The sequence below is a fragment of the Amblyraja radiata genome, chromosome 2 (assembly GCF_010909765.2).
Source record: "Amblyraja radiata isolate CabotCenter1 chromosome 2, sAmbRad1.1.pri, whole genome shotgun sequence".
In the NCBI taxonomy this organism is placed as follows: domain Eukaryota; kingdom Metazoa; phylum Chordata; class Chondrichthyes; order Rajiformes; family Rajidae; genus Amblyraja; species Amblyraja radiata.
The window spans coordinates 109,727,405-109,750,835 of NC_045957.1; the positions used below are offsets into that span (position 1 = coordinate 109,727,405).

The following is a 23,431-nucleotide window of genomic DNA, read 5'->3' on the forward strand; positions in this document are numbered from 1 at the left end:
GCCTCAAATATTTCCTTTGGGAAATATACCGCAAGATAATTCAATGAAGTTGATTGTGTACGTTGAGTTTGCTGTAGAATTTGAGAAATTATTACATTGTCAGAGATTCTAACTCAATTTTATTGATTTTGTTTAGACAATACCATTTAAACAACGCAAATATAAGACCTGCTCCGTTGTTGGAAATGCAGGAATTTTAATTAACAGTAGCTGCGGAGCTGAAGTAAATCGCGCTGACTTTGTATTCAGGTAAGAACCAAATCATGGCTTGGGAATGTTCTGAAAATATCGTTCAGTATGAATTCAGCTTGTACTTTGAAATTGATCTCCATCACTGGAATTTGCTGGGAATCCAACACGATCCATTTGATGATTTCATAATTTTCATAATTCTATGCCAAATAATTAAATATTCATCTATCACATTAATTATCTTTGCAAGTCTGATGAGAAAGTTGTGTTTTTTATTTTTTTTTTATTCTTCAGAGTTGCTTATATAATGCAGTAGTTTAAAAAAAAACTGTTTTAAAATGTATATTTATTTGCAGGTGCAATCTTCCCCCTCTCACAGATTATGAAAATGACGTGGGTACGAAAACAGACATCGTGACATGCAATCCAACCATCATAATAAAAAGGTGATTATCAATTTGGATTTCAAAGTAAACCCAAAGAGAAATGTGACATTTATCTGATTTATCCATGCTTGGCCCATATCTTCCCAAACCTTAGCTATCCACGTACCTCTCTGAGTATCTAAAGTGGAATTGTCCCTGCTTCTACCACTTCCTCTGGCCATGTAAAGTAGAATCCTACATTGATTGTAAACAAGACACCTATCGATCTTTATCAATGATGGCTCTCTTGTACATAGGATTTCAACTGATAACATTTTGATTACGAATTTTGAAATATAATCTTAGTTAATTAATTAGTTATTCCCATGTTCTCCAAGGTATGATGAAATTCCTTGTGCACATGAAGCTCATAGAGCATTCTGTATACATGAGAGAAACAACAAATACACCAGCAAAACACAGGGTAGCGCAGTGGTGGAGATGCTGGCTGCCTTACAGCGTCAGAGACCCTGCTTCGATCTTGACTACAGGTGCTGTCTGAACGGAGTTTGTATATTCTCCCTGTGACCTGCATGGGTTTTTTCCGAGTGTTCCGGTTTCCTCTAAACTAAACTAAAAAGCAAATGTTAAGCAGCAGAAGTTCACAAATATTGTGTAATCTGACTGAAGTGCAATAACAGAACAAGTGATTGAAATTGAGTTAAAAGTGAGAGTACGGGGAAGCCACAGGAGGTGGTTAGATCACATTGGTTGCAGTCGGTCTCATTCTTGACCTCACTACTCAGGTCTGTTCGGGTACATGAATGGGTTGGGAGGTCAGTTGCTCCTGGTGGAGAGATCTGCGGATCTGAAAGTAGATTTAAGAGAACATTGGACACAAGGAACTGCAGATGCTGGGTTTTTTTTAAATGACACATAGTGCTGGAATACCTGAACGTGTCAGGCAACATCTTTGGAGAACGTGGTTTGGTGACTTTTCAGGTCGGGACCCTTCTTCAGACTGATTAGTACTGAGCAAAGTAAACAGACATAAAGCAAATTGTACATTTGTGTAAAGCACCTCATATTTCGCTTGGGCAGCTTACATCCCAGTAGTATGAACATTGACTTCTCTAACTTCAAGTAACCCTTGCCTTCCCTCTCTTTCCATCCCTCCCCCTTCACCATTTTGCCACCAGTCAGACTGTCCCCGATTACATTTTATCTTTGTTTGCTTTGTTGTCACCTTCTCATTGCTAACAATGGTCTTTTCTATATTTTCCTTGAGCCTCGTCTCTTTTTATGTCTCGTTTTCACACACTTTACCCTTCCTTATCTCTGTGTCTCCCTATCCCCTGGCTCTCACTGAAAAAGGTTCTTGACCTGAAACGTCACCCATTCCTTCGCTCCAGAGATGCTGCCTGTCCCGCTGAGTTATTCCAGCTTTTTATGTCTATCTTTGGTGTAAACCAGCATCTGCAATTCCTTCCTAGATATTACATTTGCTCAGTATATTGACTGCATTCTGTGAAATAATTCATTATTTTTTGTGTTTAACATTGACATATGACACAGCAATGAAAAAGTAACACATTATTGTCAACTCTGTCACAATATAACTATGGTTGTCAAAGAATTAAAACCATCAGTCATTTTAGTTTAGTTTAGTGACACCACATGGAAATAGGCCCTTTGGCCCATCGAGTCCGCACCGACCAGTAATCCCCACATATTATTCTATACGCACTAGGGGCAATTTACATTTATACCAAGCCAATTAACCTACAAACCTGTATGTCTTTGGAGTGTGGGAGGAAACCGAAGATTTGGAGAAAACCCACGCAGGTCACGGGGAGAAGGTAAAGCTCAGTACAGACAGCACCCGTAGTCGGGATTTAACCTGATCTCCAGCGCTGCAAGCGCTGTAAGGCAGCAACTCTACCGCTGCGCCACCTTGGCTGCCCTAATCAAAGGTTCAAAGGTTCAAAGGTTGATTTATTGTCACATACACCTAGATGTAGTGAAATTCCTTTTGCCAATGCAGCACATAAGAAAGAATACAAACATAACAATAATAAATAGCTTTAACATAAAAACATCCCCTCACAATGGTTCCCATTATGGGGGAAGGCACAAAGTCCAGTCCCATCCCCAATGTCCACCCATAGTCGGGCCTATTGAGGCCTCCACAGTTGCCTCTACGGAGGCCCGATGTTCCAGGCCGTCCTCGCCGGGTGATGATGTTCCGGCGTCGGGAGAGTCCTCTCAGCGGCATGGGAACCCTGGAACGGCCGCCTCCCTACTCGAGACCGTGGCTTCCGGAGCCGACAAGGCCGCGCCGAATGGAGCTCAACTGGCGATCTCGTCGCGAGATCCCAGGCTCCCGATGTAAAGTTCGGCGCCGCCGCCCGCAGCTTCGCGATGTTTTTAACGCCGGTCCCAGCTCACCGGAGTTCCAGCGCGGCGACTCAGGCAAGGCACCGCCCGCCCCGCAATGGCGCTCCAGCGCTGCACTGCCGTCCTCACACCCGCAGCTCCGCCGCCGCCGATGTCGGTGCCGCCGCCGCCGATGCCGGTGCCGCCGATGCCGAGGCTCCGGGCGGTCCACTCGCTCCTCGGACCCGCAGCTCCGATGCCGCCGCTGCCGATGCCGATGCCGAGGCTCCGGGCGGTCCCCTCAGGAAATGCCGCTCCAGGCCCGCTGGTAGGCCGCGAGGACGGGTCGAAAGTGCAGCCCAGGAGAAAAGCTGCATCTCCGACCAGGTAGGCAATGAAATACTGCTTATCCTTGCACAAGAGAGCAGTGCAAAGAGCAGCGAGTGAGATAGAGAAAGAGAGGGGATGGAGCAAGAGCCTCAGCAATTTCCTCCCTAGCTTCCTACGACCTTGTAAGAAGCTAGGGAGGAAATTGCTGAGGCTCTTGCAGGGATATTTGCATCAACTGTAGCCTCAGATGAAGTTCTGAAAATCTGGAGAGTGACTAATGTTGTACCATTATTTAAGAAGAGCAGCAAGAACAAGCCAGGGAACTACAGGGTCTAACATCAGTGGTGGAAAAGTTGCTGGGCGGGATTCTTAAAGACAGGACGTGCTAGCATTTGGATAAATGATAGTTTGCACTTGGGAAATAGTGTCTCACAAACCTGTAGTTTTTTTTTTAAGAGGTCACAGAGAAATGATGAGGGCAGGGCAGTGAGCATTGTCTATGAGAAAAACATTTTTCACACAGAGATTGGTGAATCTCCGGAATTCTCTGCCACAGAAGGTAGTTGAGGCCAGTTCATTGGCTATATTTAAGAGGGAGTTAGATGTGGCCCTTATGGCTAAAGGGATCAGGGGGTATGGAGAGAAGGCAGGTATAGGATACTGAGTTGGAAGATCAGCCATGATCATATTAAATGGCGGTGCAGGCTCGAAGGGCCGAATGGCCTACTCCTGCACCTAATTTCTATGTTTCTATGTGGACTTCTGGATGGAAATTTAGATCACGTGAAATTCAAAGGTAGCCAATTGGATTGGAAATTAACGGAGAAAAGAGTCAAAGGGTATTTGCGGAGTGTTTTTTTACTGATTGGAGGACTATGACCAGTGGACTGCCTCAAGGATCTGTGTAGGAAAGAACTGCAGATGCTGGTTTAATTCAAAGATAGACACAAAAAGCTGGGGTAACTCAGCGGGACAGGCAGCATCTCTGGAGAGAAGGAATGCGTGACGTTTTGGGTCGAGACCCTTCTTCAGACTGATCAAGGATCTGTGCTGGGTCAACTGTGTATGTTATCTATATTGACTTGGATGACAGCACAGCCAACATTGTCAGTGAATTTGCAAAAGTTACCAAAATTGGTGGTGTATGAGGCAGTGAGGAGCACACATTGGGCAGCATAGTAGCGCAGTGGTAGAGTTGCTGCCTTACAGCGCACGGCTTACAGACACGGGTTTGATCCTGACTACGGGTGCTGGCTGTATGGAATTTGTATGTTCTCCCCGTGACCACGTGGGTTTTCTCTACATGCTCCGACTTCCTCTCACACTCCAAAACGATGTACAGGTTTGTAAGTCAATTGGCTTCAGTAAAATTGTACATTTTCCCCAGTGTGTAGGATAGTGTTAATGTACATGGTGATCGCTGGTCAGTGTGGACTCAGTGAGCTGAAGGGTCTGTTTCTGCGCTGTATGTCTGATGTCTAAAGATATCAAAGTTTACCTAGATCAATTATGTAGGAGAGCCAAGAAGGGCAAATAAAATGTAAGTTTGACAAGTGTGAGATGTTGAACTTTGATTTGTCAAATCAGGGGAGGACACACAATCAATGGTAGAGCCCTGAAGAGTGTTGTAGAATAGAATGATTGGGAAAAGGGATGCATGGTTCCTGTATCTGGTGCATAGTGTGGTGGAGAAGGTGTTTGGAATGCTCGCTTTTATCAGGAAGAGTATTGAATACAAACATTGGTACATCATAATGCAGCTGTACAAGTCATTGGTGAGACCATGCATGAAGTAATTTCTGCAGTTCTGGTTGTCATCTACAGGAGGGGCATAGATAAAGTGAACGCACATAGCCTTTTTCCCAGGCTGGAGGATTCTAATACTAAAGGGTATCGGCTTCAGGTAAGGGAGAAGAGGTATAAGAGGCAACCTTTTCATTCATAGAGTAACCAATTCTGGAATGAGCTGTGAGAGACATCTACAAAAATGGATTAAATTATGACTTTCAAAGGGTATTTGGATATAAATCTGGGTTTAAGGGGATATGGGCCACATGCAGGCAAATGGAACTCACTGAGAATGCCAACTTGGTTGCCATGGACAAGTAGGGCCAAAGGGCCTGTTTCTGTGCTGTATATCTTGATGATTATATGACTCGAGTAGGGTTTTGTTTCATTGTGAAGCCTTTCTTTTATTAACTACCCTGGTCATCTGCCTCTCCAGGAACTTATTCAACCTAGCTTCAACCTGGTCAGAATTCAGTTCAATCCAAAGGTTCAAAGGTTATTTTATTGGTCACATACACCTAGGTGTAGTGAAATGCTTCTTGCCAATGAAGCACATAAAGACAGAATACAGACAAAACAGTAATAAATAAATTTAAACATAAAAACATCCCCCCACAATGGTTCCCATTATGAGGGAAGGCACAATGTCCAGTCCCCATCCCATGTCCACCCCCATAGTCGGGCCTATTGAGGCCTCCACAGTTGCCTTTATGGAGGCCCGATGTTCCAGGCCGTTCTCGCCGGGTGATGATGCTCCGGCGTCGGGAGAATCCTCTCAGCAGCATGGGATCCCCGGAACGGCCGCTTCCCTTACCGGACGCGGCTTCCGAAGCCAACAAGGCCGCGCCGGATGGAGCTCCACCACTGGCGATCTCGGCGAGAGATCCCAGGCTCCAGATGTTGAAGTCAGCGCCGTCGCCCGCAGCTGGCTGCACCACAGACCCGCAGCTCCATGATGTTTCATCAGCGGTCTTCAGCTCACCGCAGCTCCAGCGCGGCGACCCGGGCAAGGCATCGCCCGCTCTGCAATAGCGCTCCAACGCTATGCCGCCGCCGAAGCCGAGGTACTGGCCGGTCCCCTCAGGAAACGCCGCTCCAGGCCCGCTGGTAGGCCGCGAGGACGGGTCGAAAGTGCAGCCCGGAGAAAAGCTGCCTCTCCGACCAGGTAGGGACCCTGAAAAGCAGTTTCCCCCTTCCTCCCCCCCACCCCCCACATAAAAAAGACTAGAGCTCCAAAAAACAAAACACTAAAACTCACTAAAAATTAAAAAAAGAGTGAAAAACGAACAGTTGCAGGCTGGGCAGCCATACCATACAGGATGGCGCCCCCTCTGCCGTTCCAATTTATTTAAAGGGTAACTTATTCTTTTGCGTGGGGAAATTGAAGGTTCAAAGATTTCAATTGTTTGTATGTTAGAGCCCATAGATATATTTAAGATTTGAACACACCATATTTTGCAGCTTAAGATAGACACAAAAATCTGGAGTAACTCAGCGGGACAGACAGCATCTCTGGAGAGAAGGAATGGGTGAGACCCTTTTGGGTCAAGACCCTTCTTCAGACTGATGTCGGGGGAGAGGGAGATACATAGATAAGGAAGTGGAAGTGTATAAGGAACTTCTTTATCTAAAGACTTAGGTGCAGCAGCATGGCACCATGGAGGACAGAGCCCTTGACTCTGTTTCACCTGTTTTCTGTACCTCTGCTCTCAGCCCCTCTCTTCCCGAACAGAGCAAGGACAGAGCTTCAGATTCAGATTCAGATTCAGATTCAACTTTAATTGTCATTGTCCGTGTACAGTACAGAGACAACGAAATGCATTTAGCATCTCCCTGGAAGAGCGACATAGCATATGATTTGAATAAATATTTACATTAGCATATATACAGACATAGTGTTTTTCCTGTGGGAGGAGTGTCCGGGGGGGGGGGGGTCATTGGCAGTCACCGAGGTACGTTGTTGAGTAGAGTGACAGCCGCCAGGAAGAAGCTGTAGCGCCTCCCGGATGGTAGAAGGATAAACAGTCCATGGTTGGGGTGAGAGCAGTCCTTGGTGATGCTGAGCGCCCTCCGCAGACAACGCTTGCTTTGGACAGACTCAATGGAGGGGAGCGAGGAACCGGTGATGCGTTGGGCAATTTTCACCACCCTCTGCAATGCCTTCCGGTCGGAGACAGAGCAGTTGCCATACCATACTGTGATACAGTTGGTAAGGATGCTCTCGATGGTGCAGCGGTAGAAGTTCACCAGGATCTGAGGAGACAGATGGACCTTCTTCAGTCTCCTCAGGAAGAAGAGACGCTGGTGAGCCTTCTTGATCAGAGTTGAGGTATTGTGGGTCCAAGAGAGGTCATCGGAGATGTTAACACCCAGGAACCTGAAGCTAGAAACACGTTCCACCTCCGTCCCGTTAATGTGGATGGGGGTGTGCGTGCCGCCCCTAGACTTCCTGAAGTCTACAATGAGCTCCTTGGTCTTCTTGGAGCTTGTTCTCACCTTTCAACTAGAGAACATGCTATCTAATTTGTGTAGGTTTAAATTTATTATTGTCACGTACCAAGAAATAATGAAAAGCTTTGTTTTACATGATATCCAATCAAATCAGATAATATTATATATAAATACAATCAAGTCAAACTTGAGTACAACAGACAGAGCAAAGGGCAAGATACAGAGTGCAGAATCTAATTCTCAGCATTGTAGTGCATCAGTTCCATAGATAGAATTCAATGCTCGCAATGGGGCAGAGGTGAATCGGACAGTCCCATCAGCAATAGGAAAGGAATAATTAACAATCTTGCTGTGGGTGAAGCTTTTTGGAAGAACTATTTCATGCACCTCTATTCTGACCTCCTGTCTTCCCAGGCAGAGCACAAACCTCTCTTGGTCATCGCCTTCTATTCCTCTAGTCTCTGCGTTCAATGCATCAACTTAAGTTTGCATCATCAATGCATCATCATAATGCATCATCAATGTCTGCCAGCTCCAACAATGTCCCACACCAAACATCCCCTTCTATTTCAACATTTCAAAAGGATCCATCCTTCATGATTCCCCGGTGAACTCTTCTCCCACCCACTACTTCCTGTCCTATGGCATTCCCATGCAACTTCAAGGGGTAATACCTGTCCTTTCCCCTCTTTCCCACCCACCATTTAATGATCCAAACAGCCAATTAAACCTATAGTACATTCTTCTGCAGATAAAGAGACCAAACTGTACACAATACTCCAGATGGGAAATACCATTCCTTCTCTCCTGAGATGCTGCCTGTCCCACTGAGTTACTCCAGTGTCGTCAAACGCTCACCATATGTTAACCTACTCATTTCTGGGATCATCCTTGTGAACCTCCTCTGTATCCTCTCCAGAACCAGCACATCCTTCCTCAGATATGGTGCCCATAATTGTTCACAATATTTCAAATGTGGTCTGACCAGCACCTTATAGAGCCCCAGCATTGCATCCCTGGTTTTGTATACAAGCCCTCTTGAACTAAATGCTAGCATTTACTTTGCTTTCTTTACTACCGATTCGACTTGCAGATTAACGTTTTGGTAGTCCTGTACCAGCACTCCCTTGTCCCATTGCACCTCCAATTTCTGGATTCTCACCCCATTTAGAAAATAATCTACACCTATATTCCTACTACCAAATTAAGGCAGGTATGAATAGTTGATTTAATTCAGGCATACACTTTTGAATATTATTCCACCATCTACCCATTTAGTAGTTTAGGACCCTACTTTCTGATGCTACTGTTAAACATTTCATCTTAATGAATAATTCTATCATGTTATGATTGTTCCTCCAACAAATATCACCATTAGCTAGATTGTTAATAAATGCTATCTTATAGCACATTGCAGAGATTAGATAACAGCTTCTCTAGTTGGTTCCCTCATTTACACATTCCAGGAATTCCTCCTCCACAGGATAATTGCCAGTTTAGTTTATGTGCATGAATTAAAGTCATCCATATTTACAGTTGTATCCTTCTTGCATAAATCTCTAGTATCCTGTTTAATTCCATCCCCAACAATCCTACTACTATTGGGGGACTATAAACAATCCTCTACCTTCGATTTTCCAGCATCTGCAGTTCCTTCTTGAACAAACAACTCCACCAATGTTTTCTACCCCAAGGTAGACAAAAATGCTGGAGAAACTCAGCGGGTGAGGCAGCATCTATGGAGCAAAGGAAATAGGCAACGTTTCGGGCCAAAACCCTTCTTTAGTATACCCGAATGTTGGTTCGAGGCTTGATCCATACAGAGTCTCTGACATGATTTTCGTAGCTAATATCCGATCTCAACATTGCGTTCATTTCCTTTTTTACTACCAGCACCGCCACACTTCCTTTCTCTTTTCACTATCTGCAAAACCATCCACTTTTGTATCATCAGCAAACTTGCTAATCTGGCCCTGTATGTTTTCATTCAAATCATTGATGTTGATGTAGATGAGGGGTGGTGATCTCATACAGGACAGAGGCAGGTAAGAGGCTAGAAGTTGGCACGGAGGGTGGTGAGGGAAAGGTTAGTGGACAGAATAGGCAGTTGAAAGGCGGAGAGCGAGAAAGGAGGGTTGGTTTAAACTGCACGTACTTTAATGCAAGGGGCCTGACGGGGAAGGCAGATGAGTTTAGGGCATGGATAGGTACGAGCGACTGGGACGTTGTAGCCATGACTGAAACCTGGTTAAGGGATGGGCAGGACTGGCAGGAACTTCGGGAGAGACAGGGGTGTGAGAAAAAGAGGAGGGGGGGGGGGGGGGGGGGTTGCATTATTGGTTAAGGAGGATGTTATGGCAGTGGTCAGAGGTGGCATTACAGATGGTTAGTTTAGTGAGACTGTTACGACTCCCGAATGCAAGTACTTCAGAGCCACGTAACACAAGTCAAAAACCAGGTTCAGGTTCAAAAACAGTTTTAATAATTCATTTGAACACAAAACTCAAACCTGATATAAACAACCCAGTCAGGGATATGGATAAACCGACAAACAATTTAACAATGCTCCAGCCAACCACACCATGGGCCGTCGAACCGGAGATTCCAAAACTTGCCCAAAGAGATACAACCCTGAAACCAAAATACATGTAAACTCTAAGGTCAGCCCTTATCCGTCCCAACTCAATATCTATCAACAAGGAATGGTGAAAATACACAAAGTTCTATGCCATGTGGTCAGGCTGCCTCGGCCCCCACCAACAGACTGCTTCAGTCAGAGTCCACGACGAAGAGAGGGAATTCTGGGAAGCTCTGGTCTTTATACTCCAGATGAGTCACCCGTCACCTGACGCAGCTGGGCCAATCGGGTACAGGAGCCTTTAACCCCTCGATTCCAGACTCACAGCCACGAGGCCTGTACTTGGGATAGAAACAGAGAAGTTAGTACATAGCATTCACCAGGGGGGGGGAAGCGCCTAACACCCCCACCCAAAGATACTGAATAAGTTTCTGAAAATGAACTAAAAAAAACACCACCAAATTTCAGCAACTATTCAGTAACACAGACATCACTGGCGCGACAATGCATCAGCCAATACATCATCCTTGCCACGGATATGCCAGTCAAATGAGACAACCGCAAGGGAAGCGTCTCCAAAGCCTCAGAGTTACTCAGCTTTCCCTGCGTTACTGCCACAGACAACCGTGCCTCCCCCACATCACCACCCGTGTCAGGGGGCAGCACCACTGCAGCCAAAACAGGCTTAGGAGGACATAGCTCCGACCCATCAACCTCCACAGGCTCCTGCTCATGGTACTTTTTCATCATGTTAACATGACAGAGCTGAGTCTTACGCCTCCGATCAGGGGTACCAATAACGTAATCCCTCTCACCAACCTTCTTAACCACCTGATAGGGACCGCTATACCGAGCCTGCAGACTGGAACCAGGAATAGGCAACAACACCAGGACCTTGTCACCCGGAGAAAAATTCCTACTAGAAGCCTTCCTGTCGAACCAGTCCTTCATCCTAGACTGAGCAGAGGCAAGATTACCCATTGCCAGTTCGCATGCCCTCCTCAATCTAGAGCGAAAAGTACAAACGTGGTCTAAAACACTACGTTTTGTATCCTCCTGCAACCATTTTTCCTTCAGGACCCTCAAATGTCCACCCAGAGGACCATCATGAGCCAAACAGAGTATCTCGTCCCTATACCGACGAGGCATCACAATCTGATCAACCACGCTCCAATGATCATGCCCAGATATATCCAAGGGAGACCACTTTCGCATCAGTAAGCCATCCCTTAGAAAATACCCCTTTGTTGTGGAATCCATATCCCCCTCAGGCACCGCGCAGTCGCACAGATCAGATAAACCTGGATCACTCTTTTGCTCCTCAACCAGCCGGTCACGTGACAGTGACACCGGCACATTTTCAGACACTATCCCATCCTGAGATGGAGAAACACCCTTCACAACACAGGATCTATCATCCTGATCCCCAAAAATGCTCTCACTCAGGTCCACCACATCCTCAAACTTCGCCTGGCTCTTAGCCATAGCCCTCGTGACAGCACAAGCTGCGAAGACCTTTGGATGCTGCATAGCCAATCTATCAGGACTCTGCACCATCGGAACAGCCGTCACCTCAGGAGTGACTAAACCTCTACCTCCTGCCAAGTCATTCCCCAAAATCACAGAAACTCCCCCAACGGGAAAACACGGCCGTAACCCAACAGTTACCCGGCCTGAAACCAACTCGGACTCGAGACGCACGGTATGCAAAGGCACTACCATGTCATCCATCCCGAATCCTACCACTGGGACACTTGACCCAACCGATGATTCCCCAGAAAACGGCAGTACACCATCCAATATAAAGGACTGAGTAGCACCAGTATCTCGCAAGATGGATACTGGAACTCTGTCACCCCCATCCTCTAGAGAAACAAAACCATTCATGATGAACGCAGAATAATTCCTACACTCATCAGACTCAGGCACCTCAGGTACGACAGGTGCCTTCTGTGCACCCACCAAAGCCACAGGCTTTGCATTTTTCTGCTTCAGAACGGGACACGACTTTAACATGTGCCCTCTCCTTCTACAATAGTAGCACACAGGACCTTCATTTGTCCTCACATTTCCGTCAACCCTATCAGCTCGGACCTCCCCCTGTATCAACGTGCTGCCACTTGCAGGCACAGAAACAGCTTTGACACTGCCACCGGCGACACCACCACGATCAACCGGCCGTGCACCAAAACTATAGGATCGCCCAACAAAATCAGATTTATGAGTCAATACATACTCATCTGCCAACACCGCAGCCTTAGACACCTCATTCACCTTCTGCTCATTAAGGTAAGTAGTAACCCTCTCAGGGAGACAGTTCTTAAAGTCTTCCATAATCATCAAGGCCCGCAGTAGCTCAAAATCCTTCACTCCTTGAGAAGCGCACCACCTGTCAAAAAGTGCCTCCTTCTCCCTAGCAAACTCCACATAAGTCTGACTATCAAACTTCCTAAAGCGCCGGAACTTCTGCCGGTACGCCTCTGGAACTAATTCATAAGCCCTTAGTACTGTAGACTTCACACACTCATAGTCCAGACCGCTTTCAACAGATAAAGACGAGTACACCTCCCGTGCTTTACCCACAAAGACACACTGCAATAGCAAGGTCCACACGTCCCTAGGCCACTTCAAGGACAAAGCCACCCGTTCAAACACTGTGAAATACTTGTCCACATCCTCCTCACGAAATGGGGGAACCAGGCGGATGTTCTTGCTCATATCAAACTCCCGTTCCCTAGAAGAAACCCGGGAATTATCTATTTCTTTTTCCCGCAGCTGAAATTCAGCCCTTTTGGTTCCCTCCTCAAGCTCAAGCCGTTTCATTTCAAGAACATGCATGAGCTCTTTCTCTTTTAACAAAGAGGCAATTCTCTGTGACTCAAGCTCCATCTCCTTCAGTTTAATAATGGCCTCCATGTTCTGACCAGGCTGAACAGAAGGTGGGGGACTGTCTGTACCACCAGGCAAAACCCCAGCCTCCACCAACGCAGCCCACAACTCCGATTTAATGGAGTGTTTCTTTGAATGCTTGTCAATAGTCACGGCATAGTTCTCAGCCAGCAAAATCAAATGCTCTTTCGTACATCTATCAAACAACTCCCGACTAGGAGCCTCAACAAATTCTTTCACCTTAAATTCCATTTTCTAATGTAGCACCAAACCACCAGCTAAAACTTGGGCCTTAATGCTACCACAAACAGGGAAGAAAAAATTCCCTCTCAACACACAGACTTCCTCAGTCCAGAAGCCTACCAAAAATACCCCCTAAAAACGTCTAGGGTCCTCAAAATCCCGGACGAGCCCCCATTTTGTTACGACTCCCGAATGCAAGTACTTCAGAGCCACGTAACACAAGTCAAAAACCAGGTTCAGGTTCAAAAACAGTTTTAATAATTCATTTGAACACAAAACTCAAACCTGATATAAACAACCCAGTCAGGGATATGGATAAACCGACAAACAATTTAACAATGCTCCAGCCAACCACACCATGGGCCGTCGAACCGGAGATTCCAAAACTTGCCCAAAGAGATACAACCCTGAAACCAAAATACATGTAAACTCTAAGGTCAGCCCTTATCCGTCCCAACTCAATATCTATCAACAAGGAATGGTGAAAATACACAAAGTTCTATGCCATGTGGTCAGGCTGCCTCGGCCCCCACCAACAGACTGCTTCAGTCAGAGTCCACGACGAAGAGAGGGAATTCTGGGAAGCTCTGGTCTTTATACTCCAGATGAGTCACCCGTCACCTGACGCAGCTGGGCCAATCGGGTACAGGAGCCTTTAACCCCTCGATTCCAGACTCACAGCCACGAGGCCTGTACTTGGGATAGAAACAGAGAAGTTAGTACATAGCATTCACCAGGGGGGGGGAAGCGCCTAACAGAGACTATATGGGTGCAGCTGAGGAACAAGAAAGGGATGATCACTTTGTTGGGGGTGTACTACAGACCCCCAAATAGTCAATGGAAATTCGAAGAACAAATATGCCAGGAGATTGCAGACAGCTGCAGGTCAAATAAGGTTGTTGTTGTAGTAGGGGATTTTAACTTTCCCCAGGTAGACACAAAATGCTAGAGTAATTCAGCAGGACAGGCAGCATCTCTGGAGAGAAGGAATGGGTGACATTTTGGGTTGGGACCCTTCTTCACACTGATGTCAGGGGAGAGGGCAGTATAGAGATAAAATGTCTGAACTCTCGGAGTGGGAAGGAGAACTTCTTCAAAGTAGACATGCCTTGAGGAGATTTTGCACTGGGGCAGACAAAATTTGTAGGAAGGAACTGCAGATGCTAATTTAAATCTAAGGTAGACACAAAATGCTGGATTAACTCAGCGGGACAGGCAGCTTCTCTGGAGAGAAGGAATGGGTGCCTTAACTTTTCCAATATTGACTGGAAAATCATAGTATGAAGGGCTTAAATGAGGTGCAATTCCTCAAAGGTGTTCAGGAGAGTTTTCTCAAGCAGTATATAGAGGTCCCCACAAATGGGAGGGCAACATTGGATCTAGTATTGGGAAATTGGGAAGGGCAAGTTAATTAAGTGTTTGTGGAGGAGCCTTTTGGGATCAGTGACCACAGTTCGATTAGGTTTAAGATATTTATGGATAGGGAGAGAAAGGGCCCACGTTTTAAAATGCTCAACTTTGAGGATATGAGAGAAGATCTTGCTCAAGTTGACTGGAGCAGGTTATTTGAGAGGAAAGGAAAGGAACATCAGGCCAGTGGGATATTTTTAAAAGCATGCTGACAGCATTTTGAAACAGTAATCCATGCCTTCATTACGTCTCGGCTGGATTACTGTAACGCACTTTATTTTGGAGTTAGCCAATCTTCCCTTGCACATCTCCAGTTGGTTCAGAATGCTGCTGCTCGCCTTTTAACTGGAACACGTAAGAGGGAGCACATAACGCCTATTCTGGCCTCCCTCCACTGGCTGCCTGTGTACTTTAGAGTTCATTTTAAGATTCTTTTATTTGTTTTTAAATCTTTAAATGGTCTCGCCCCGCCTTACCTCTCTGAGCTGCTTCATCCCTACGATCCTGCTCGGTGCCTCAGGTCAGCTGATCAGCTGCTCCTGGAGGTACCGAGGTCTAAGCGGAAGCTCAGAGGGGATAGAGCCTTCTCTGTTGCTGCTCCGACATTATGGAACACTCTACCTTTGCACATTAGACAGGCCCCTTCACTGTCCATTTTCAAAACTAGTCTTAAAACCCTTTTCTATTCCTTGGCTTTCGCCCCTGCATGAGACTTTGCTCTTGTTTTAGTGTTTCTATTATTGTTTTTTATTGTTTTTACTGTCTTTTAATGTTTTTATTGTTTTGTTTTATGTTTATGATTAGTCATGTACAGCACTTTGTTGCAACAGTGGTTGTTTTTAAAGCTCTATAAATAAAGTTCAGTTCAGTTCAGACAAAAGCTCAGGATATGCACGCCCCTGTTAGAGTGAAGGGTAAAGCAGACTACCGTAAGGAAGCTTGGCTGACGAGGGAAATTGAGGCATTGATCAAAAACAAGATGGACGCATGGGACAGGAAAAGGCAGCTGGGATCAAGTTCATCCCTGGAGAAGTTTTGGGAACTAAGGAGTAAACTGAAAAAGTGAATCAGAAGGGCAAAAATGGGCTAGGAGATACTGTAGCTCTTACGGGTAGCATTAAGGACAATCCCAAAATATATCATAAATATATAAGGGGGGAAAGGGTAACTAGAGAGAGAGTGTGGAACCCTCAGGAATCAAAGCAGTCACATCTGTGTGAGGCCACAGGAGATGGGCAAGGTCCTCAATGAGTATTTCTCCCTGTATTTACCGAGGAGAAGGATAGTAGGATGGAAGAACTTGGGGCAGTCAATGGAAGTGTCTTGTGAACAGTCAGTGTTACCGTTGAAGCAGTACTGAAGGTACTATCATGTATAAAGGTAGACAAATCTCCAGGACCGGATCAGTTATATCTGAGGGCATTGTGAGAAACTAGAGAGGAAATTGCGGGAGCCTGGTTGAAATTTATGAGTCATCCTTAAATACAGGAAAGGTGCTGTAAGACTGGCAAATGTTGTACCTCTGTTCAAGAAGGGCTGCAGGGAAAATGTTTGGAACTATAGGCCGGTGAGCTTAACATCTGTAGTTGGAAAGTTACTAGAGAGTATTTTGAGGGATAGGTTATGCAGGCAAGGGCTGATTTGGGATCGTCAGCATGGTTTTGTACGTGGGAGGTTGTGTCTCACAAATCTGATTGAGTTTTTTGAAAACGTGACCAAAGAGTTCGTTGAGGGCAGAGCTGCAGATATTGTATACATGGATATCAGTAGAGGCATTCGACAAGGTTCCGCATCGTAGGCTGCTCTGGAATCTTAGAGCAGCCGATCCTCCAAGGAATCTCCAAGGAGAGCAGCTGATAGTGAAGATGGTTGTGAAAGATTGCAGCAGGATCTGGATCGATTGGCCAAGTGGGATGAGGAATGGTTGATGGAATTTAATGCAGAAATAGGTGAGATGTTGCATTTTTCGAAGTCTAACATGGGGTGCACCTGCATTTTGGAAGTCTAACATGGGCAGGAACACCCCCCCCCCCCCCCCCATGCTTTGAGAGGTGGGGGACAATCCCCCCCATGTTTTGTAATCCCGACTTTGTCATACGCTTTCTAAGGGCTGAATCGGCCCATTCGCGGGGCCTTTAAGCGCCCGGCGCGGCTTAAAATCAAACTGCTGCATCAAGGTGATCGATGTTGAAGCCCCCGCCGGCCAATGAAAGGCCCCACGAATGGGCCGATTCAAGCCCCACGATTCGGGGGCGGACGAAGCTGCTGTTGCAGGAGTTCAGAGTCGGTCACCAACCAGGTCAGCTTACCGTCCACAGGGCCCGTGGCCGAAGCCTTGCGCGTGTGCGCATGTGTGCGTTTGCATGTGTGTGCGTGTGCGCCAAGAAATTGTGTCCCCCCCCATAGCGATTTCCGTGCCAGTACACAGTGAATGGTAGGCTCTGAAAAGTGTTGTAGAGCAGAGGGATCTAGGAGTGCAGGTGCGAAGCTCCCTGAAAGTGGAGTCACAGGTAGATCGGGTGGTCAAAAAGACTTTTGCCACATTGGCCTTCATCAGCCAGAGTATCGAGTATAGAAGTTAGGAGGTCATGTTGCAGTTGTACAAGACATTGGTGAGGCCACATTTAGAGTATTGTGTTCAGTTCTGGGCACCGTTATAGGAAAGATATTGTCAAGCTTGAAAGGGTTCTGAGAAGATTTACGAGGATGTTGCCAGGACTAGAGGGTCTGAGCTGTAGGGAGAGGTTGAATAGGCGGGGTCTCTATTCCTTGGAGGATAGGAGGATGAGGGGGTATCTTATAGAGGTGTATAAAATCAGGAGAGGGATAAATCAGATCGATGCTCAGAATCTCTTGCCCAGAGCAGGGGAATCGAGGACCAGAGGACATAGGTTCAAGGTGAAGGGGTAAAGATTTAATAGGAAACTGAGGGGTAACTTTTTCACAAAAAGTGTATGGAACAACCTGCCAGAGGAGGTAGTTGAGGCTGGGACTATCCCAATGTTTAAGACACAGTCATACAGGTACTTGGATAGGACAAGTTTGGAGGGATATGGGTCAAACACAGGCAGGTGGGAGTAGTGTTGCTGGGACATGTTTGCCGGTGTGGACAAGTTGGGTTGAAGGGCTAATTTCCACACTATATCACTCTATGACTCTTTGACTCTAACTTTCCTAAATATTGAATATCTCTGCATGTTCTTTTCAAATTTCTGGACAACCTGCATCAGATCTCTGTAATCGTGTTCGTATTTATATTGATCTGAATTGTTCATTCTTCTAACTTATTGCAAATAATCTGTGCATTAAGGCACACTACATTTAGGTTTGTCTTTTTAACATTGTTAGCTTTTATTTGCACCGTGGCCCTATTTGTCTCTTGTGTTTGCTCTCCTTGCTTTCCACTTTCTTTTTTTGTCTCTTATTACTCTACTTGTTTCTCCCTCTGTCTCCCTGCCCAAATTCCTCCCGCATTCCATTGTAGTTTAAGCCCTCCTTTCAGAATGTGCTCACTAGTTATTTGTGTGCACACCCGTCTCAGCAATTGCTATTATTTACAATTAATTTTACAAGCAAAGACACAGTCATTTCAGTGGATGTTCACACCCTTTTAGCAAGTTATATTGGTGTTACGAAGGGCTATAATTGAAGTATTGGGTGTAGACTATCTTGTCATGCATTTGCAATTATTTACCTGTGCTTTGACATTTAACTGACCAGCAATGTCAATAATTTCTTCCACTGTGTTCAGCCTCAGTCTGGGTGGGGAAACCAGTTAGACTGCAACATGAACCAGAGTCCCAGAGCAATGTTCCCTCTAATTGTTAGTGGTTCGTGTGCACAGTAATTTTGTATTGTGCAATTTTTTATGCTGTTACAAATGTGTGTGCACACTGAATTCTTGTGCAAATATATGACCTCATGAGCTTTTGGTGTAGCAGTTTTTACTATTTTATTAAGCCATTCAACTTTAAACGAGCTTGCAGTTCTTTTGCACTTCACACCCTTTGCACCCTTTGAATTTGACATGGTGAATCAAAATTTATTTCAATAGAAACTCAATAAGCCAGCTACAGAATTTGAAATGGATCTTTGTAAACTGTACAATAAAGTCAATATGATTATGAGATACCTATTTCAAGATTCAAGGGAGTTTATTGTCATGTGTCTCAGATAGGACAAGGAAATTCTTGCTTTGCTTCAGCACAACAGAATATAGTAGGCATGAATACAGAACAGATCAGTATATCCATATACCATTATATAAATATACACACATGAATAAATAAAACAGATAAAGTGCAAATAAACAGATAATGGGCTATTAATGTTCAGAGTTTTGTTTGAGTTGAGTTTAATAGCCTGATGGCTGCGGGGAAGTAGCTATTCCTGAACCTGGACGTTGCAGTCTTCAGGCTCCTGTACTTTCTACCTGAAGGTGTGGCCAGGATGGTGTGGGTCCTTGATGATACTGCCAGCCTTCTTGAGGCAGCGACTGCGATAGATCCCCTCGATGGTAGGGAGGTCAGAGCCGATGATGGACTGGGCAGTTCTGGGGGAGGTGGGACCAGTACAAACAGGACGGTCTGCACCTGGGCTGGAATGGAACCAATGTCCCTGGGGGAGTGTTTGCTAGTACTGTCGGGGAGGATTTAAACTAATGTGGCAGGGGGATGGGTACAAGGGCAGAGAGGCAGGGGGGGGGGGGTGTAAAATGAGAGTAGAAGCAATGGGTAGCAAGGTGAAAAGTAAAAGTGGCAGGCAGACAAAACCAGGGCAAAAATCAAAAAGGGCCACTTTTCAACATAATTGTATAAGGGGTAAGAGCGTTGTAAAAACAAGCCTGAAGGCTTTGTGTCTCAATGCAAGGAGTATTCGTAATAAGGTGGATGAGTTGAACGTGCAGATAGCCATTAATGATTATGATATAGTTGGGATCACGGAGACATGGCTCCAGGGTGACCAAGGCTGGGAGCTGAACATCCAGGGATATTCAATATTCAGGAGGGATAGAGAGAAAGGAAAAGGAGGTGGGGTAGCGTTGCTGGTTAGAGAGGAGATTAACGCAATGGAAAGGAAGGACATTAGTTTGGAGGATGTGGAATCGGTATGGGTAGAGCTGCGAAACACTAAGGGGCAGAAAACGCTGGTGGGTGTTGTGTACAGGCCACCTAACAGTAGTAGTGAAGTTGGAGATGGTATCAAACAGGAAATTAGAAATGCGTGCGACAAAGGCAAAACAGTTATAATGGGTGACATCAATCTACATATAGATTGGGTGAATCAAATTGGCAGGGGTGCTGAGGAAGAGGATTTCTTGGAATGTATGCGGGATAGTTATCTAAATCAACATGTAGAGGAACCAACGAGAGAGCAGGCTACTTTAGACTGGGTATTGAGTAATGAGGAAGGGTTAGTTAGCAGTCTTGTTGTACGTGCCCCCTTGGGCAAGAGTGACCATAATATGGTTGAGTTCTTCATTAGGATGGAGAGTGACATTGTTAATTCAGAAACAATGGTTCTGAACTTAAAGAAAGGTAACTTTGAGGGTATGAGACGTGAATTGGCCAAGATTGACTGGCAATTAATTCTAAAAGGGTTGACGGTGGATATGCAATGGAAGACATTTAAAGACTGCATGGATGAACTACAAAAATTGTTCATCCCAGTTTGGCAAAAGAATAAATCAGGGAAGGTAGTGCATCCGTGGATAACAAGGGAAATCAGGGATAGTATCAAAGCGAAGGATGATGCGTACAAATTAGCCAGAAAAAGCAGCATACCAGAGGACTGGGAGAAATTCAGAGACCAGCAGAGGAGGACAAAGGGCTTAATTAGGAAAGGAAAAATAGATTATGAAAGAAAACTGGCAGGGAACATAAAATCTGACTGCAAAAGTTTTTATAGATATGTGAAAAGAAAGAGATTAGTTAAAACAAATGTAGGTCCCTTGCAGTCAGAAACAGGTGAGTTGATCATGGGGAACAAGGATATGGCGGACCAATTGAATAACTACTTTGGTTCCGTCTTCACTAAGGAAGACATAAATAATCTGCCGGAAATAGCAGGGGACCGCGGGTCAAAGGAGTTGGAGGAATTGAGTGAAATCCAGGTTAGTCGGGAAGTGGTGTTGGGTAAATTGAATGGATTAAAGGCCGATAAATCCCCAGGGCCAGATAGGCTGCATCCCAGAGTACTTAAGGAAGTAGCTCCAGATATAGTGGATGCATTAGTAATAATCATTCAAAACTCTTTAGATTCTGGAGTAGTTCCTGAGGATTGGCGGGTAGCAAACGTAACCCCACTTTTTAAGGAGGGAGGGAGAGAGAAAACGGGGAATTACAGACCAGTTAGTCTAACATCGGTAGTGGGGAAACTGCTAGAGTCAGTTATTAAAGATGGGATAGCAGCACATTTGGAAAGTGGGGAAATCATTGGACAAAGTCAGCATGGATTTACGAAAGGTAAATCATGTCTGACGAATCTTATAGAATTTTTCGAGGATGTAACTAGTAGCGTGGATAGGGGAGAACCAGTGGATGTGGTGTATCTAGACTTCCAGAAGGCTTTCGACAAGGTCCCACATAAGAGATTAGTATACAAACTTAAAGCACACGGCATTGGGGGTTCAGTATTGATGTGGATAGAGAACTGGCTGGCAAACAGGAAGCAAAGAGTAGGAGTAAACGGGTCCTTTTCACAATGGCGGGCAGTGACTAGTGGAGTACCGCAAGGCTCAGTGCTGGGACCCCAGCTATTTACAATATATATTAATGATCTGGATGAGGGAATTGAAGGCAATATCTCCAAGTTTGCAGATGACACTAAGCTGGGGGGCAGTGTTAGCTGTGAGGAGGATGCTAGGAGACTGCAAAGTGACTTGGATAGGCTGGGTGAGTGGGAAAATGTTTGGCAGATGCAGTATAGTGTGGATAAATGTGAGGTTATCCATTTTGGTGGCAAAAACAGGAAAGCAGACTATTATCTAAATGGTGGCCGATTAGGAAAAGGGGAGATGCAGCGAGACCTGGGTGTCATGGTACACCAGTCATTGAAAGTAGCCATGCAAGTGCAGCAGGCAGTGAAGAAAGCGAATGGTATGTTAGCTTTCATAGCAAAAGGATTTGAGTATAGGAGCAGGGAGGTTCTACTGCAGTTGTACAGGGTCTTGGTGAGACCACACCTGGAGTATTGCGTACAGTTTTGGTCTCCAAATCTGAGGAAGGACATTATTGCCATAGAGGGAGTGCAGAGAAGGTTCACCAGACTGATTCCTGGGATGTCAGGACTGTCTTATGAAGAAAGACTGGATAGACTTGGTTTATACTCTCTAGAATTTAGGAGATTGAGAGGGGATCTTATAGAAACTTACAAAATTCTTAAGGGGTTGGACAGGCTAGATGCAGGAAGATTGCTCCCGATGTTGGGGAAGTCCAGGACAAGGGGTCACAGCTTAAGGATAAGGGGGGAATCCTTTAAAACCGAGATGAGAAGAACTTTTTTCACACAGAGAGTGGTGAGTCTCTGGAACTCTCTGCCACAGAGGGTAGTCAAGGCCAGTTCATTGGCTATATTTAAGAGGGAGTTAGATGTGGCCCTTGTGGCTAAGGGGATCAGAGGGTATGGAGAGAAGGCAGGTACGGGATACTGAGTTGGATGATCAGCCATGATCATATTGAATGGCGGTGCAGGCTCGAAGGACCGAATGGCCTACTCCTGCACCTAATTTCTATGTTTCTATGTTTTTATGTTTACTACTTTTTGTAGCCTTTCCCCTCCTGGGCGCTCAAGTTGCCGAACCAAGCCACGGTGCAACCGGTCAGCATGCTCTCTACTGTGCACCTGTAGAAGTTACAGAGAATCCTCCTTGACATACCGGCTCTGCGTAATCTTCTCAGGAAGTAGAGGCGCTGATGTGCTTTCTTTATAATTGCATCAGTGTTCTCCGACCAGGAGAGATCTTCAGAAAAGTGCACGCCCAGGATTTTGATTCTCTTGACCCTTTCCACCATTGACCCGTTGATATAAACGAGTCCCCATCCTACCTCTTCCAAAGTCCACAATCAGTTCCTTGGTTAAATAAGTATAAATTATATATTGTCTAATACTGTATAATTATTGATTACTCCATTTTAGGTAACATTGTAGTGTCTATGACATACACTCTTGAATGCTTTCATTTTTCAAATGAAATAGCTCTTTATTTTAACACTGTAGTCCTCCCCTCCCCCTCTCTCATCCCCATCTCTCCTCCCCTTCTCTCCTCCCGTTCTCACCTCCCCCTCTCACCTCCCCCTCTCACCTCCCCCTCTCACCTCCCCCTCTCACCTCCCCTTCTCACCTCCCCTTCTCACCTCCCCTCACCCCCCCCCCCCCCCTTTCACCTCCCCCTCTCACCTCCCCTCTCACCCCTCTCTCTTCCCCTCTCTCTTCCCCTCTCTCTTTCCCTCTCTTCCTCTCTCTCCACCTCTCTCTCCACCTCTCTCTCCTCCCTCTCCATCCTCCCCCTCCATCCTCCCCCTCTCATCCCCCCTCTCCTCCCCCCTCCCCCTCTCTCCTCCTCACTCCCTCTCTCCTCTTCTGCCCCCCCTCCCTTCCCTTCTTTCCTTCCCTTTCCCAATTCCCTTTCCACCCCTCTCTCCCTTTCACCCATCCCCTCCCACCCCATCTCCCTCTCCCTCCTCTCTAATGTCCAGTCCCGTCCATTTACCACTGGGTTTCTGCCAGCAGCGCCGCTATCTTTGCGGAGGGTGGCCCCTGGCCATCCCCCAGGTGAAGTGCAGGGACAGATGCAGCGCCCGTGGACCAG

General features: G+C 45.8%; 1 protein-coding gene across 1 annotated transcript in view; it reads left to right on the top strand.

Annotated features, from left to right (window-relative positions):
* Positions 1 to 23,431, top strand: part of LOC116966926 (alpha-2,8-sialyltransferase 8F-like) — a 124,596-nt gene that overhangs the window by 94,968 nt on the left and 6,197 nt on the right. The window contains exons 5-6 of the mRNA XM_033013309.1: positions 137 to 249; positions 549 to 638. Coding sequence (XP_032869200.1) covers positions 137 to 249; positions 549 to 638 — 203 coding nt within the window. The remainder of the gene's footprint in view (positions 1 to 136; positions 250 to 548; positions 639 to 23,431) is intronic.